The sequence below is a fragment of the Enhydra lutris genome, unplaced genomic scaffold, assembly GCF_002288905.1.
Source record: "Enhydra lutris kenyoni isolate GAN:26980312 unplaced genomic scaffold, ASM228890v2 scaffoldscaffold16, whole genome shotgun sequence".
In the NCBI taxonomy this organism is placed as follows: domain Eukaryota; kingdom Metazoa; phylum Chordata; class Mammalia; order Carnivora; family Mustelidae; genus Enhydra; species Enhydra lutris.
In genome coordinates, this window is record NW_019154100.1 from 22936346 (window position 1) to 22955470 (window position 19125).

A 19125-nucleotide genomic window follows, 5' to 3' on the forward strand; every position below is an offset into this window, starting at 1 on the left:
GGGCCATGTGGACCACCACCAGATGGCTCCAGCCAGCCCCATATGGCTCCCGCTCCCTAAAAGGGGTGCTTGAGAACATAAAAACGCTGCTCTATACTTTTATTGCGGCCCCTTCTCATTTTCCTCCATCTGTCTTCCATATGTTTATACGATGCTATTAGGCTCTTGCACACATAGGCCTTTTATAATGAGGGTTGCTGGCCTGACCGAAATAAAGAACGAGAATTCACCTCTGTTGGTAACAAGGGGCCTCAATTCCTTTAAATATGTGATTCATTTAGTATTCAAACTAGAACAAACTAACAACCCTCTTTTCCTCAAGGTGCCCAAGGAATTCATTTTACTGTTACATATATGATATATCTTTTTATTTTGGCAACAAAAACCACACGGCAGCTTTTCTGTTGTGTCTTCTCCAAGTGCTGGAATGTGACGTTTTGGAGAACCACACGTGACTTCACTTAGGCCTCCCTATTACGTACTCATCAATCTCTCTCTACATTTGACTCTTCCTTTTCCTAAAGTTCTCTGTTAATCACAGGAAAAGTTGCTACCATGCTTTCTTTCAAGTATCACTACAAAAACCCGAAGTTTCATGCACCCTCTGAAAACTCTGAGGAAATGAGTAGGAACGAGGGGAGGCTGACCCCAAAAGGCCTCCTCCTGCCCTGCTGAGGGCAAACCACTGAGCTCTGGGCTGCTTTGCTTTGCTGGGCACTGGGCTAGAGTGACATATGTGGTCACAGGCGAGGTGTAACAGTCACTAGACACCATGCACAACACTGTTTCCAGCAGCAGGCAACTCCTGGCATTAGTACAGTCATCCAAGAGACTTTTCATTCCCGGTGTTAGATAGATAGTGGGAACCTGTTATGGGCATTAGGCCATCTTTCTCAAAAAACCACCAACAATTACAAAGAAAAGAAGAAATCAAGTTAGGCCTAATACTGGCTTTAATAATTTTTACACTTACTCACATGATCTAGACAGAGTCTCTCACATCACAGACCAGAACTGTGGCGCTGTTAAGAAGAAGCAAGCATTTAATCCCCCGAAACATCTATCCACATTGAAAGGTGTCCCCTTTGCGGCAGATTATTTATTTGCCTGTAATCTAGTCCAAACCACCTGTGTAAAGCAGCCTGGTAATCAGTACATGGAAAATGATGCCTGGTTCCATGATGATTATATCTGATGAAGCAGAACATGGGAATAGTGCTCAAATGCACGAAATATTAACCAACAGACATACAAAAACAACCCAGCAAACGCCATGAGAATGTTTTTCTTTTAGGCTGCGTATAAATGATAGCTACTGATTTCCCCCACCCCAACTTGTACAAAATAAAGTATCTATTTGATTTTTGAGATCAAAGTATAACATTACTGTAGGATATGGGATTGGGTCATTTTCCTTTTTTTTTTTTTTTAAGCCCATTTACATACTTCACACAACTTCGTTTCTCTTCATGTCCTTTATAATGCAATTTAGAGTCAGATATCAATTAGATTCAGACAAAAACCTACCAGGACCCAAGGAAACTTGCTCCCACCTACACAGTCATTTCACAATCCTTCCTATGAGGGAAAAAACCTAAGGTGTTACTCTGTAGGAATTCAACCCACGAACACAGGTGCTCTGCTAGCAGCAAACAGCACATTTTAGTCAGGATATCAAGTTACAGAATCCAGGCTGCAGCCAGAGGCCCATTCACTGGAATGATTGTTCCACGCTGGAACAAATGACAAATTCTGGTGAAGAGAAGTAAGTACTTGCCCTTTGGTGATAAAGGAAGCATAGTTAGGGTGTTCTGTACACGCAATGGTACTGTTTCCCAAAGTGCAAGGGTGACAAAGCTAAATGGGTACTTGGCTCCCAGATTAGCTAGAAAAGGACAAGAAGTCTGATCAATAAGACTTCAGTGAATTACAGTTTCTGGTCTGCGAAGCTACGAGTAGGATATCCTGCACAGCCGAGCTTGCTCTGAGCAGTGCGTAAACTACCTGGAAAAAGGCAGAAGTTGCTGCTACCCTGACAGTTGCTGAGTAGTTGCATTAATTGTTGACATTTCCACAGGGAGGCTGCTCCCCTCAGCTCAGGGCTTCCCACAGGCCAGGTGAATGCTCGTCCCTTGTATTTCTTCCCAGAGAACACTGGCTATTAAAACGCTAACCTCTTGCCAACTGCCTTTAGGTGAGATTTGGTAAAAACTGCCAAAGACACAAGAACATCTGCCTTCCTACGGCTTTCTTTGTACAGCGACTTCCCAGGCAGCTGCGTGGTTCTCCATGTGTCCATTTACTGGATTGCAACAAAACAGCACGAGGCCAAGCGGGGAGGTGCACAGAGCAAATGCTCTTTCTGCCCCTGCCGGTTTGGGCTGCGGCTCGAGCCTTGCCCCTAAGGGGACTGACAAGGGCGAACGCCGCGGTGGGTCTGGAAGCTGGAGACACCGGCTGCCCTTACCTGTTTCTTTGTCCTGGACTTCTTCCAGGTGCAAGTCATTCAGAAGGTGCTCCAGTATCTTCTCGGGGGTCCCGGACACGACCACGTATCTGTCAGAGAGCAGAGAGTCCACCGAGTCATCCTCGGTGGAAGACTGCGAGCGGCTGCTCCATTCATCGTCCTCGTCCTCCTCGTCAATGTATTTGAAATAAGGCACATCGAAGGTAGGCAGGGGCAGCTCTCGGTCCGAGAGCGCGGCGGATTCCTTCCTCTCTAGCTGAGGGTCCAAGACCCTCAGCCGGGAGCTGCCCATTGTGAACGGCTACCAACAAAGGCATCCCCTAAGAGCGCAAAGATCTTGCCATGTCTGTCCTTTCGCCGGGAACTGAGTCCATCTGGCTGCCAAGAGCTCTGCAGTCAGCTAGAACGCTCGAGAGGCGGAGAGAAGAGGGGGGAGGGAGGGCCGCCAGGCAGCGGGAGCGAGGGGGACGGAGCGAGGGAAGGGGAGGCGGGCAGGGCCGAGGAGAGCGGGGCGCGCGCCGCGGGGCCAACTCACCTCCAATCCCGCTCGGCGCCGCCGGCTGGGGGGGCCGGGCCGCAGCTCTGCACCCTCTTCAGCACCAGGACGTTCCGCTCCTGCTCCTTCACCTCAACGGTCGCCACTTCGTCATCCTGCTCTCGTGGGGAGCGGGGGGCGACGGACGGGGCACAAAGGGGAGAGAAAATTAGTCAAACCCGCCAACAAACACAAGAACAAAACCAAACAAACCCAGCCCTTCAAACAGGGGCCAAACCGAAGCCGCGTTTTCTCAAGTCGCTGTCCACCAGGATTACTTGAAAGATCCTGAAAAAAAGGAGGAGTCAGGGCAAGAATCTCCCTCTGATGGTAGAGTGTCTGGGTTCAGATTCTATAGGCACAGACAAGTATTAGGGAGACATAAATACTGTCAAGGAAATGGGAAGAAATAAAGTGGGGCTGGGATTCGGAGAGCTTGCATTTAAACTACCTGAGTGATTTGAATTAAGGCATCCAAAGCTCAAAGTTTCAAAAGACACAACATGCTCATTGCATATGTATTCTCTTTTATCTTGTTAATGCTTATTAAATATTCACTGTATTAAAACTGGAAAGTCATAAATCATTTAAAACACTAAAACAATAAGCAAGCCATATTAAGTATTCTTCATAGCCCTACTTTAGAAGGTGGGCAAAAAACTACCCATTCTATCACTCAGTTCATTCCCCCCAACCCCTCCCCCCCCACCCCCAGAGACAGAAGATGGACTTCAAATTTATCCTATCCCAGTTTTGCCAGAATACAAGCAAAAATGGATCTCTAGTTAGACTCTCATCTGGGCTGAAATTCGCATGTCGCGGGTGAGTGCACTGACTTTCTTCACCTCAGTCCCTTTTAAAAAGGAGAGCAGGCTGAACAATCATTCATTTCTGCACACACAGCTTCCATGGCCCAGAGCTCGTGTGGTCCGCTGACGTGGCTCTGTTGGAGTCCGGCTCACTGCTGACCCAGCAGTGTGGAGGCTGACCCTGAGTGATGAACACTTCCAGAGGATAGAGTGTGAAATTCTACCAGTGTATGACACCCAGGAAGGGTAAGGTAGCCCAGGGGAAAAAAAAAAAAAAAACTGTGAAATGCAAGTAAGAAAAGCTAGCTTCTGTATTTCTGAGGATTTGGGCAAAAGAGGAAGGCAAGAAAAGTTGACACTAGGTAGGCTTCACCTTAAAAATGATATCAGTTCTTTCAAAAGGGAAAAATGCCCCAGAGTTCCTAGCATGTCTCTGCCACAGGCAGAAAATCCAACTGATAATTAGGTGCAAACATTAAAGAAAAAAAAAATTTTTTTTTCTCCCCAGTGGGTAAAATGTACTATGTCCATTGTTCATTCTTAATCAGTTCCGTAGATCTACCAGGGATGTCCATGTATTTTATCCATCTTTCCTAAAAATACAAAGGCACTAACCTTGCCATAATTGTCAACCAAATTGGTGATAAAATTATGCTTGCAACTGCTGATGTCCTGGCTCCCAAGAAAATGTAGAGACAAAAATAAAAATTATTGGTCACTCGAAACAATATAATTTTATGATAATTTAAAAAATCTTTTAGTGGCAAATAATTTTACTATGTAAAACTGGTGTATTACATTTCAGCAAGGTCAGATGCTCAGTTACTGTGGCAATTAATGTTGGATATTCATTGTTCAACTCCCTGAGGATGGCGGTGTGACTCCTGTAACATGAATACCAATGTGTAATTGCTATCTTTCATTTCTCCAAAGGGGTCCTTTTGTTATCCATGTAGTTGAAGTGAAATAAGGTGGCTGGAGAGAGGGGCATATATTGACCAAAAAAAAAAAAAAAAAAAAAAAAGGCAGAATGTGGGTCTGCGATACTGAGACACAGAAACGAATAATTCACTCAACAGTGGATTTGAAAGGATAAAAATCTTTCCCTGGTTTTCCTCTCATCGTAAGCCAATATTCATTTTCTATGAGCCTGCTGTCATTGTGAAGTACATTTTACATTCTACATGCACGTGATATATGGCGTTATTAACTTCCATGGGCCACGCACATACATATGGATGGGAACGGCTTCCCTAATGTCTGTGTAACTAATATGTATTACAAGGCTGTGCAGAGAGCAGCCACACTCTGCTGGGCAGGGAAACAGCTGAATCATATTGATGTACTATCAATAGCATCTTATGTCATAGTGATCGTTTCCATTTTGAAAACCTGTTAAAAAATAAAGAAAAGAAAAAGCAGAAAAATCAATGTATAAAGGGAGATGTAAGTGATCTAAAAATGCCATGAAAATATAATAATCCTAGGTATTCTGTCTTTCAACAAGGAAGGTCAGGTGAGTGCTTCATGACCCACGCACGCTCACCTAATAATTGCTTTTTCTGAAAAAGAGTAGAAGTACCGTGGTTGGGGTTCTGAGCATGAAACTTTGTTCTGGTGCTTGCTTGGTGAAGAATGAAAGTATTTAGAGCTCTCATGATGGAAAATTGTTCAATGACAAACAGTTCATGAAGAGCAAGCAAAGCATTAAAATGCTTAATTTATAGTTGTTCACTCAACAAATAGTGATGGTGTCCATGGGTAAGGAGGTGCTGAGCTGGACACCGAGTGACAAGCAGAGTAAGACAAGTCCCTTGCCCTTAACTAACAAGTTAATAGGCTCCCTAACAACATAACTTTAACTCGGCAAGCACCCTAAGATGAGGCCAAATGGGAGAGACAACGCAAAGGCAGAACCCATGGGATATGATGGTTAAGATGATTGTCAGTGACAGAGAATGGGAATGCCATGAAATGGGACAAAAACATACAGAGACTCTGGTTCTGGTGAGACTGATGAATCTAGTTTCAGATAAGTGATGTTTTAGTACCGATAATCTATCATGCTATAGATACACAGCAGGCAGTTAGAAATACTGAACTAGGCTTCTAACAGAGGTCAAGGGCAGAGAAAAATTTGTGAATTATTCAAGTTTTGGGAATGGCTGAGATTGTTAAGAGAAAACAGGAGAGAAAGGGAACTATAAAGATGGGTATAGGGGAAGGAAAAAAACCACAGAAAGTTGGGGAATAGGTAGAGGGTCAGAGTCTTGGGATGATGAAGTAAAACCAAGATGAGTCAGGAGAATCTAGAGGGGATAGTCTCAAGAGATTCAAGGAAAATTCTAGTCTGTTGCTATAGAGTTTACAGAGATTAAGTTTAAGAAAAAGAGATGATGAGCTCCCTTTGGTCCGGGGGTGAGAAGAGAACGGCTAAGGTGTGACTGAACGGGGAGGGAGTCCACAGACAGAGAAGACCACTTCCTGGAATTGCATTGTGAAAGGAAGGGGTCACACTGCAGGGATTGTAGGGCTGGGGAAGGCAGATACTGAGAAGAGGGGACAAGGTCAGGAACATAGTGGAGGGGGCAGGCTAAACAAGGATGAATATTTCTTTCCCTCAGAGAGGTTCAAGGGAAGGATGGGTGGAGACTTAGAAAAAAATAAAGTAGGGAAAATAAGGAAGCCACAGTAGAGGCTATGAGATGGCTCTGTCTTCTTAGTAGAGGGGGGATTGAGACTACCTTCTGGAAGGAGGGGGTTCAGGGTGAAGATGGTGAACACACGGCTTCCAGGGGTACAACAGGGGATCAACAAGTTATGAAAAAGAGCATTGCTAGGCAGCTCTGTGGACTGCTGAGGGTAGAAACACACATTGACGGTTGTATGTCTCTCTGCTGAAGGGCCCACAAACCTTAGAGGGGAACAGTGTCTGATGGGGCCCACCCAGAAGAAGGGGCTGGCAAAGGCAACGACAGGACGGGACAACCAAGGAATGTCGCTCATCACCACACAGGGTCTGTCTGGCTAGGGAAAGCAGTGAGCCGAGAAGAAGTTGATAAACTGGGACAACATGGAGGGGCTGAGGCCCCACAGGAGCTAAGGGGGCTGGAAGGGTGGGACGAGGAAGCAGGCACAAGCTTAGACCAAGAAGGCAAATACGTGAAGTGGAGCAGTTCAGACTGGTGAAGCCCCTGGCACTCGCGAGCTGGCCCGGCACCCACTGCTAGGCTGGGCTTGTCCTGGGAGCATCAGCAACTGTGCGGAAAGTCAGCATCAGAAAGGCCGATCTGTGACCGCGATGGAACAAGAGAGACACACAGCCACACGGTAATCACACCTGAACACAGACGAAGCACGAATGTTGGCCAAGCCAGAAAATACCAAAAAGCCCAGGTAATGAGCAACTGCTGCTGCTTTCCCAACTACATTTCAGTTTTGTTCTGGTCTGCCTTCCCTGCAGGTAAGACTCATGACAGCGAGTCAGAGTTACCCCATTTCCTGACGGCAAAGCCCTGCCTCTTTAAACCCTCCCCCTAATCACTGGACACAAACCCAAGTCCTAGGGGTCCTTTCTCCTAGCACCCTCTCATTCTGATCGGTTCCATGGCTCCCCAGAGTGTGAGGTCTCCCCCTCAGCAATGGGCAGCAGACCCAGCTTGTCCAACTACAGGTGTGTCCCGGGGGCCTCTGGCTAGAGGACATTGACAACAGTTAGAGGATGCTGCCTGGCCACTGGTATGGAGGGGCACGGAGACGGTGATCACTGGAGTCAACAACACACACACACACACACACACACAGCATTTCCTTGTTAGGGTGATGAGAAAGTCACACAAAGGGATGTTTCTGAAAGTGACTGCGGGAAACGGGGCTCAAAGGATGATAAAGTAGGAGGTAGATAATAAAGCTTCTGCAGCAAGCAGAACAGCATCTGGAGGGAAGGAAAGATGACCTGAGCAGGGAGCATGGGCCTCGGGAGAGAAGCGGCTTCTGCAGGTGTGACCATGGTATGATAGGTGACGAGGGGCATAGGGTGTATTCCCAGAAGGCACCACACTCCTCCATGCCTTTGCCTGTGGTGTTCAGCCCTGCTTTGTACATGTCAGTGAAAATTCCCATCTCTTCCCAAAATATACATGAGCCCCCAGATCTACAGAAAGCAGTTCTTTCCCTACGCTCCTGAAGGGATGGCGGGAAGAAGGAGAAACACTGAAAGTTGGGCCAGATGGAATCTTCCCAGCTTTGCCTATGGGATGTGATTTAGGATAAATGGGGAAGTGGGGAAGGAGGGGAAATGCAAAACCAGACAGGTGTCCTCAGCTGAAATGGTGTGTGTGTGGGGGGCAATAAATGCCAACGGGGAAGGTTGATGGGTCACAGAATCAAAGGACCACTGAAGAGAGCCCATCAGGGTCAGGAAGACAGAAGCAGGCTTTCAAGTTGACCCTGTTCCTCGTCTTTGTGCCATTCTTTGGGTGGGTAGCTCTTATTTATTTCCTTTTTCAGGCTATACTGCTATCTTGCCTGTCAATTCTGAATGAATTATACAGAACAAGTACCTTTGACTTACTTTAGATTAACTTCAGTGATCATGATCAGCTTTTGTACTTCTAAATCAAACTTCTTTTCTTTCATTTATTCACATGAAAGACTTTTATTTTTAGGGTGAAAATACCTAATAATAAAACTATGGATTGTCAAAAAATAAGGTGAAGAATCAATGCTCACAGTTTAGCAGGTCTTAATTTGTATTATCCCGAACCAAGTTTCTGACTGTATTTATATTTTCACTTCTCACCAGCACTAGCAAAAAAAGTGATTACTAAGGGATTTCTCAGGCCTCATGGAGTTCTCACAACTACTTGCTTGATTTTTCCATTATCACAGATAATGGAAAATATTCCTCTCCAAATACTCACATAAAGCAGCCATCAAGATTCTCTATGGCATTGTGTCCCTGTTGCTCTATGAGCATAAACTCTTACAAGAGTGCTTAACTGGGGGTTCATGGAGGGGCTTTAGGGATTCAGAGAACCCTCTGAAAGTATCTAAAATTTTTATGTGTAAGCACATTTTTCTAGGTAGAGTCCAGAGTCATCAGTCTCACTCAAGTCTATGAATACCAAGAAGTGCAAACCATTCCATATGATGGAACTTTTACTTATCATCTCAAAACTGCTTTCCAAGTCCTGCCACTAACACCTTCCATCCAGACAAGATGCCCGAAGGAACCTGATCATGACACCCTCACAGTGACCTCTATTCATTTGCTCTCCGTGTTCTCCACTAAATGACGCCATCTTGAGAGGAGGGACTGTGCCTTCTATCTCTCTAACACACAGCTCAGGGCACATGATATTCACTTGATAAAGGTTTACTGTACATACCAATTAATGAACAAGCAAGAGAGGGAGTGAATTGCCTCAAAACGGCAGAATTCCATGTTGCAGGGCTCAAAGGTTTTTCTCACTGCAAGGCTTCCCTCACCCTCCATTGTCACTTTCCTATTACACTGCTCATCACAAGAGCTAACTGTGCTTTGAACTTTAGTGTTATAATTATTTATTCCATCTATGAAACCAAGCTCCCATGCAACAAATATATAAGAAGCCATGTAAGCAGGACAGCATCAGGAAGGCATTCACTAAATGGTACTGTCCCTTGGTCTAGAGCATACAAAAAGGGAGTGGATATGAACAGGTCAAACTGTGGGCTAAACTGTGAACTGGCCAAGATGTTTATTTTGTATCCTCTACTCTCCCCCTCCTGCTTGGCCCCAACCAGGATCTTCAGCAACTCACACGGCCTTGTGCTCCATCACCAAACCCTCCTGAAACAGGGAGCACTAGAGAACCTTTCAAATGGAGAACGCAAAGACTCACGTGGCGTGATGCCTTGGCGATCAAGAAGTCACAAAAACTGCAACGCTGTTTTCCCTCAAGCTCATGAAAACAGTGTCTGAAGATGCTAACTTACTTATAAGAAGGCATTTTCTATGGACTGAATGTGCCCCCCTCCAGAAATTCCTAGGTTGAATCCTGACTCCTAGTGTAACAGTGTCTGGAGGTGGGCCTTTGGGAGGTGATTAGGTCATAAGGGTGGAACACTCATGAATGGGGCAAGTGCCCAGAACGTTCTCTCACCTCTCCTACCTTGTGAGGACCCAGTGAAATGATGGCTGTCTGCGAACCAGAAAGCAACCTGTCAGCAAACACTGAATCTGACAGTGCCTTGATCTTGGACTTCTAGCCTCCACAACTGTGACAAATAAATTATTGTTGTTTAAAAGCCACTTAGTCTGTGGTGTTCTATGAGAGCAGCCCGAATGACTAAGACATACAGCCAATAGCTTGTTATGACTCCTATCATCTCTCGACCTTCTTGGTCTAACCTTTATTCATCCCACAAGGTTCACTTTGAGAACTGCTGCCTCTAGGAACACCCCTCTCTTTGCCTCCAGTCTGATTTGGCTGGCCCTTGTCTCTGACCCCATGGTACCGAGGGACTCCTTGTGACTCAGCACTTGGAGAAGCACAAAGCAAAAGCCCACTTGTGGGTAGGTACCAAATCTTCAACTTTGAATTCCCAGTGAGGTCTTAACACTTCACAGATACTCAAAGAACACTGCATGAATAAATGAACAAAAAAGATGAATGGGTAAATGTGCCTTTTAGAGTGAAGGCTTAAGAGAATAACACCTTAAATCTCAAAGAATCCTTCTCAAAGATGGTGCTGATAGAGGGGACATTTTGCTATGCTCTTCCTAAGGGAGGGTCATCAAATTACTCTGGTGGTGGGTGACACTGGTTTGTGCTGTTCTGCATCTTGACCATCAGCTTGGGCGAGGCACTCAGATTGGGTAAACTGAAAAGAACAGCTGGCATGCTCACCCAACTGGACACTGATAAATACAGGCAAGGGGTTACATGATAAATATCAGATCAAAATGACCTGTTCTAGTTCAGCATCTTGGCCTGAGGTTGGTTCATGTGAAAATCACTACAAGGCAGCTCCAAGAGTTGACCCCTATCTAAGAGAATACATGATCGATATTTTGTGAAGAATAAAAGTCACGCAGTTGTTAACTACTAGACCACTAAAAGCTAATATCATGGAAATGGAGGTAAACACAATGCAAGAAATAAGGAAAAAGCACTGCCATATGCAACAAACAGATTCACTAGGGAGGGCGATAAGGAAGGGAGCAAGCCACGACCCAGGCAGATAAATGGACAACAATAAGCATTTACTGAGGATTTACCATTTAGCTTTTTACCAAAGCTAAAAGCTGCACATGCATTATCTTTTCATTAACAACAGTTCTATGAGGTAAATACTATTAAAACCCCATTTTTAAAAAAGATTTTATTTATTTATTTGACAGAGATCACAAGTAGGCAGAGAGGCAGGTGGGGGGCAGGGGGCAGGCTCCCCATTGAGCAGAGAGCCCAATGCAGGGATTGGTCCCAGGACCCTGAGATCATGACCTGAGCCGAAGGCAGATGCTTAACCCACTGAGCCACCCACGTGCCCCTAAAACCATTTTGATAAAGTAATTTAGCCAAGAAAGATCACAGGGTGAAGGTGTGGTAAAGCTGAAACTGAAGCTGGATAGACTCAACACCAGAGCTCTTAACCAGAACCACAGATGTTCCCCTAAAGATGGTCAGTAACATACATTATAGACTACAACTATCGGAGGGGACTTGGTTTACTCTGGTGCTGCTAGCCAAAGCAGGCCAATCTGCTTGGGGGTCAGATAACAGGTGTGTCTCAATCATGGTGAGGCTCAAAACTACTAGGGCCACCAGTTTTCAGTTCTAGATGGCCCATGTGATTTGGAAAACCCATCAAGGGACTGAAAAGAGAAGACGGTTGAAAAGTGCTGAGCATAGTTTCAGGACCACAAGTAAACCAGCTCAGGCAAGGGCAGAGCTCAAGCTTCCCACAGGAAGAATGAAGTGCTAGCCAGAACAGAGTTAAACACACACAGCAGGGATCAAAGGAGTGAGACTCTGGGCACCTGTGCCCACACACCTGGGTAACACAGAGACATGCAGGTTAGGGATGGTGGAACTTCTGGTGCCATTAGCTGCCTTGGGAAGATAGTGAATTATACCCACTAAAATGTGAATTTTAGAGAGAAAGAAAGAAAGAAAGGGAGGGAGGGGATGCATGGATGGATGGATGGAGGGAGAGAGAGAGAGAAAGAAAAGAAAAAAAAAAAGAAAAGAAGGGGAAAAAATAAAAGAAAAACCCAAAATTGGGCTGTGATGAGCCTGTGGGCACAGAAGTTTGCTGACTGGGGTACACTGGGGTACACCCAGAAGCCACAAGGGGTTCTGAGAAATATGCCTTGTGAGGTACAGTTTATGTAGCTGGAATGTCTAAGAAAGAAAAGCTTGGGAGAATGAAACCCTGGTAGGTAATTTCCATTCTGTGAGCTACCCTACCCTTCCTGTGGGAGAAAGAGCAACAGGATTACTCATGATGTTCTAGAAAGGTGACCTTCCATTAGTGGGTGGCTAGATAAAAGAGGCCGATTATGTTTCAATTTAAGGAAGCCTTAACAACAGAGGTGGAATGAGCTCTCCCTCAGGCTGAAGCAGAGCCTGTCAATAATATTATGGAACAAGGGAAGATGGTTCTTCAGGGAGAGTGGGGGCCAGACAAGATGACCTTGGTATCTTTTCCAGCATCAAGATTCTACAAAAATTCATCTGTCTTGACTTCACTTTTCCCACAGAAGCCCAAAATATTGGCTCTCCTGAATAGGAGAGATGCATATGATTTAGCAGTATCTCTTCTCATCTTGTACTACAGAAATTCACACACAGCTTAGAAAACCAAACCACCAATGCCCACATCTATTCTTGTACCGTAAATGTGGGTACAGCAGAATTAAAATACTTATCTGAAAAAAAATAATCTCCCCAGCCAAAACCAATTTTGTCTGAAAACAACCTTCATAGAATTTGCTGACAAGGTATCTCATGACTCTGTTTTCTCATGGAAAAAAGTAAACAGAATTTAAAAAAAAAAAAAGGTCAAAAGAATATTGCTGGCAAGACATACCTGATTAAGAGAATACACTAAGAGAGAGATTAAGTAAGCAGGTGCGTGTCAAGGTGAGTGGTGGGTTGGATTTAGAGAGCCACAGAGTGCTGACCTGACAATTACATCTTTGCAGAGGCTACTCTAGGTAGAAAGAGACTATTTTAGTAATGACAATGGGTTCCTTTTTTTTAATCCCACACATATTAAGATTAATAACTCAACCTAAAGCCTAAATGGAACTAAGAGGATTCATCATCCCCAAACTCACAAAATCTAGGTACAGTCTGACTTCCATGGGTATAAAAGCAAACACAAAGTTGTTAGTGAATGTGACCAAACTTCCAGTGGAAACCGGTAAACATGTCTGGACGGAAAGCTCTGGCTGCTAGGGAAGAACCGTGTTTATTAAATTTCATTGCCTCTAGTAATTATTACGATGTAAAACAAGCTGTCGAAGAATCCTAATATTAGGGGCAAGCCTAGGACTTTGATCCGCCAATGTCAGTAAGTAACCCTACTGAGCAAAAAGAGGAGAAGAAATGGGAAGAGACTGAAATATCTGGAAATGTAAAGTCAATATCTTTTGATCCCAAGTATATTGTGATATGCCATATTAGCTTGATTGATTATTTTGGGAAAAAAAGAGAGAGAGAGGCATACTCAGCTAGAGTTCTGAAAGTGTTTAATGAAGGGACTATTTACAGAAGTGCTGCTAGGTTGGAGGAAATTAACCCAAAAAAATGGTGATGTAACAAGCCTAGACAGAGAGCTTATCCACCCTTGGGCTTGAAGGGCAAGAGGATGAGAGTGAGTGTGGGATCCCACTGGGAGCCTGAGAGGTGAGAGGATCCCAGGGAGGAGCGGCTATCACAGAGTAGTGTGGTCACTGTCAGAACTGCAGGAGGAAGTGGGACAGAGGTGGGAACAACCAACACCTGATATTCCTGTCCTCCTACACTCTGATGTCCAGCAGTGGCTCCCATGGGCCAGGTCCCATTTGGAGGTGGCAGCCAAGAGCACCCGCGTGACAGAGTCCGCAGGAGTCAGGAGTGCTGGGCTGGCAGCACAGATCAGAGGTGGAAATGGAGGAGAGGATGTGGATACAATGATGCCTTTCTGGTCCCAGAGAAGCTGGGGTCAACACACCAGGAATGGAGTCCAGCATCTTGCTTCAGGAAAGCAACTCAAAGATCTAGCAGCTCTTGAGTAGGACATGTCAGTATTACCCAACTGACTTAATCTCATTCCTGCAGCCTTCCACGTCTTCACAGTCTTCCTCCATCAGTTTACTGCAATTCCAGCCCCACAACATGCCTCATACCTGACACTCCCCAGGTGACCCTTGAAAGTTGTTGGACCACACGGATATTATTTTTACCATAAAAACTTAGATTTTGATAAATATTTCCCAGAAAGTCCTCCTCTAGTTCCAGTATAAAAATTTTTGGTTGAAAAGCAGATTTGGGGGTGAGGATGAAGGGGAGAATAGAAAGGAGAAGTGGCAGGACAAGTTCAACTCTGATATTAGCTGGATGAGAACATGGGTTTGATCTGTTTCATTCTCTGGGCTGTTGTCACTGTCAGAACAACAGTACCTCCTAAATGAATGAATGGCCTGGTGAATAATGGATAGGTGTACTGATAGTATGTATATCAGAATGGCCCAAGATCAAGGACAGAGAGATTGGGAGAGGTAAGGAGGCAGAGGTTCAGCCACAGAGGGACTCAGTCCAGATAGCAGGTTAGGGCAGAGAGGAAAATTCAAGCTACAAGTCTGCAGAACCAAAGGACGAGATCTAGGCCACCAGTAGCTAAGAACCAGTGCTCCAAAGTCAGACAGAGGCAAATGGTCTGATTAATGGACTCAGCTCACCCATCACAGAAACGACACTTGATTCTGACTCCGAGATCTTCTGAGCCACTCTCATCCAGGGAGTGCCCTGTTCTCACAGAGAATCTGGGTTCACAGCTGCAGACATGGCCTCAATCTATCCTGAGCGGACAGAAGTTACAGGGTTTGCCTTAACTAGAGTAAAAGCCTACAACCATTTAACAGCTGTGTTCCAGGAGAAGAAATGTACTCCCCAAATCCCAAATTGTAATTTGAAATATGAGGGTATTATACCTCCCAGAAGGTTTTTAGGCACTAAAAAAAGACTGTATGCAAAAGGCCTCGCATAGTCATGCCCAGCTACACTTTTATCACAAAATACTAGAAAAAATAGTTTAACAATCAACCCACCTTCCTAAGCTCCCTTCTACCAGATCCCATGTCAGAGGTATGGTCCATTTCTAGGTAGAAAGAGACTATTTTAGTAATGACAATGGGCTTCCTTTTTTCCTTGGTAATTATCAATTCCAAGCACAAAAATTAAACTGAGATGACGACAGCCCTTCAAAGAACCTATGACTTCAATCCAGTTAAACTGATAGTCACCAGAGTGAAGACAGACCTGCCTGGTTTCAAATCCTAGACTTGCCACTTACTAGCTGGGAGGTCTTAACAAGGTTGTTCAATCTCTCTCAGCATCAGTTTTCCTGTCTGTGAAATGGGATAATATCTACCTTATTATTAACCCAATTAAGAGCACTAGACATAGAGAAAGCCCTCAGTAAATGGATGCAGAAAAATATACAAACTGTATTGTAACTGTATGCAGTGCCATTTTGGTATATTAACACCGAAGTGTTACAAATTGAAATTTGTAGCAGGGCCTTGCTATAATTTTGTTCATGTGTATGTGTGTTTAAATATCATCCATATTTCAAGAGACACAAATAATGTCATCAAACTTTTTCAGTTGCACTGGAAACTACTCCCCACGGTGCTGTAAGTGCCACAGAGAGCCAGAGGCCATCCCAGCAAGTTAATTACAGAGCTCACTGAACCTGGAGGAAAGAAGGCTGCAAGCCGTTCTGCTGGAGAACTGGGATCAGGATCGAGGAAATGGAGCATTCTCATGGGAATGCAGCGTTGTTTCTCTCTGGCATCCACCTCAACCCTACGTCTCACTTGCCAAGAAACCATACACTTCTAGAAGTGAAGATCTAAAAGAAGGGAGACAATGAATTTCAGTTGTCTCTGACTCTTATGTTTTTAAAATAAAATTTCAAGAGTTAGTTGATGTGAGGGAGTAGTCAACATCCTTTAGCATCAGCAAATCCAAAGTATAAACAGGATAAAACACCTGCAGCAATAAAGAAGGTGTGGGGTCAGCCATGGTCACTGGGGTGAGGGCAATTAACCCCATGGCTTCTGTTGATTTTCTGTTCCAGATATGGTGGTCATTTCATTCTGCTAAGACTCACAAGTCATGTCCACTCATCCTGGTTAGTGGGCCCGAGGAAATATACAAAGGGTCAGCTGGGAATCCCCAAGACTCACCTCTTGGTTTCTCTGGAATTAAGAAGTCTAGGTCAAAGGGCAATTGAGCATTGCCTTGTGCATACATGAGCTGATAGAGGTCTATCTGAAGGTAATTCAGAAGATAGGAGGATGCTTCAAGTTCTAAATTAGATTTGTAGGCATTTCCTAACATGCAGATTCAAAAGAAAGGGGAAAAAATTCAATGACTGGGTCACTGGAGAAAAAACTATCAATACTTTGAAAATGTGAATTCCATCAATCCATGGCTTCCATGCAGACTGATACATTTATGACACGCCTCAAAAAGCTGAGATGACTTTAGTGCTGAGAACAGCACTTATTTCTACCTCTCATTATTGGTTTATCTTGATGGCCATCGAAATGTAATACGTAGATTACCTGAGACTTAGAAAATACCTGAAATTTTGCTTCCTAGGAGATTTTGCAAAAATGACAAATATAAATGTTACGTAGAGATACCTTCTAGTTTCCAAGTATTCTCAAATCATTTCAAGTGTGTGTGTGTGTGTCTGTGTGTATGTGTGGATGACACATGTGCCAAGTTATTCTAAAGATTTTATTTATTTACTTGAGAGAGAGCATGAGAGGGGGGGAGGGCCAGAGGGAGAAACAGACTCCCCGCTGAGCAAGGAGCCCCATGTGGGATTCCAGGGTCATGACCTGAGCCAAAGGACATCTTTAACCAACTGAGCCACCTAGTTGCCCCCACCCCCACCAAGTTATTCTAAAGGGAAAATATCTTGACCCTCTCCCCAAGTGGCCCAGAGATGGGATGATAACCTAGGCTAAACTATGACTCAGACTAAGTTTCCACATCCTGGCTGCAGATATACTTGTCACTTGGGGTTTGAATAATTCACAGTCGCAGTTTATAGAAGCCTTTAAAATCTGAGTAACAAGAGGATAGTATGGATTGTTAGAGCAGGACTTGATAGCTAGCCCTGTTTCCTACCACTTTGGCTTCTTCTCCCAAATTTTTCTTGAAGGAAATTCAGAGGTTTGAAAATACTTCTTGATTAAATGAAAACCTAATTTATAAACTGAAGTTACTTGAAAAAGCTAGCTCTTCACTCTGAATAGACCCAGCAGAAGTATTCTTCAAATTTAAAAAGTAGTGAATATCAAAATTTGCTAAGAGTAGATCTTAAGTGTTTTCACCACACACACACCACATAACTATGTGAGGTATGGATATGTTAATTAGCTTCATTGTGATAATCACTTTACAATGTATGCACATACATCAAAACATCCCATTGTATATTTTTTTCCATTGTATATTTTAAATATATATGGTTTTTACTTGTCAACTATACCTAAGCTGTAAAACATTTTTTAATAAAAAATAAAATATAAAATAACATGCTTGGAAAATGGAAAGGCTTCAAGTCAAGGAACTCTGTAACTCCAAATCTCTTTTGTGTGTGTATATACATGTGTGTTTTCAGATGTGTACACATGCATGCATGCATTTGTAACTTCAGAGAGGGCAAAGCAGTAATAAAAGATGCAGCCTGAATACTTATGCAAGTTAGGGAATGAAAAATTCCTAGTTGGCGTAGCAACTGCTAGATCGTATGGCATGGGGGGCAAGGAGATACAAGCAATGTAAGTTAATACTCTGTTTTTTTCACGTTTTGTACATTCCTTGGTGTTTTTAGAGAGGTACGCCTTTGGTCTCTGTAGTAACCCATCTCAGAAACCTCATTTCACAGCTTGAAAGCGGACCGGAAGAAAGGTAGGACTGTGTCACCCCTGGTTCGTTGCAAAACTGTAGAAAGTTGGTATTAAAATTCATCAAGAGAATTTAAAATACAATGAAATATTGCTAAACTCTTTGAGAGACAAACAAATAAAATTAGAAGGTTAAAAAAAAAACAGAGACTTGGTTAAAATAAGACAAAAATAAATTTCACTGCATGGTATTGGTCTTTCTCCTTGTTTTTCTGGGCTGTGGTTGGGGGGTGTGGGAAGGAAAGACCAAGAGAAAAGAAATGGAAGTACTTCACTGATAATACAAAAACATCTATTTTTCTGAGTATTAACTTGCACTTGGGGTACCAAGGAAGATTGAAACCATCATAGACAAACCTGCCTAGGTAAGATTCTTACTCCATCAACTGTGACTCATTGAAGACTGAAAGCTCCTGTCTACTCTTTACCAAGTATGAATTCTCCCAAAGGCTTGTCTACACTTACAAACTAACTGTTGGTGTTGAACTTTCTTGTCTTTTCTGCTTGTCATTTCCAGGTGAAATCCCTGTAGTACAAAACCTTTCACTTAAAGCTGAAAATCTCCAAAGAACTGGAAGCCTGGGGCTGGTACAACTTTGGATTTGCACAGATTTGGTTTGGGTGCTTTAACTGGGGAAACATTTCGAATTACCTACAACTGTCTTCTCTCCTGGATTCATGTCCACAAATACTGATTGAAAGCCTAGTGCTAGACATTGGGGATAAAAGTCCAAATAAAAATGGGGATTGCCCTCAGAGAATAAATTCTTTACAGGACAGATATAAATCTCCATTTTTTTTTTTTTAAAGGAGTGCTTTGGAGCTAGGCTATAGATAGCAGTTCATTAATGAACTTAGCCAGTATAAATAATCAGGCTGCTTTCTTGTTATTTCTAGGAGTTCAAGGCAGTAAGATCTAACATTTTTTTAGTTTGTCATTATTTGGGAGTTGCATTTCTCAATCCTCCTCAGGACATTTTGAACTCAGAAAAACAATTCCAAATATTTAATGACTTGACATGAAAAGTAACTATGATACCCTGAGACCAGAGATATTTCTAGCTGGGTATGCTAGATCAACCATCTGTCCCATATCAACGCTATTTCACAAAAAGTAAATTTTTAGAAGTTC

The 19125-nt window shown here is 43.6% G+C and overlaps 1 protein-coding gene across 2 annotated transcripts in view; it reads right to left on the minus strand.

Moving 5' to 3' along the window:
* The window catches only part of LOC111147241 (Rap guanine nucleotide exchange factor 5), a 228526-nt gene that overhangs the window by 68807 nt on the left and 140594 nt on the right, over positions 1-19125 (minus strand). For both annotated transcript variants that reach the window (XM_022503165.1, XM_022503164.1), the window contains 2 exons: positions 3003-3118; positions 2468-2556 (listed from right to left, as the gene is read on the minus strand). In XM_022503165.1, coding sequence (XP_022358873.1) covers positions 2468-2556; positions 3003-3118 — 205 coding nt within the window. The remainder of the gene's footprint in view (positions 1-2467; positions 2557-3002; positions 3119-19125) is intronic.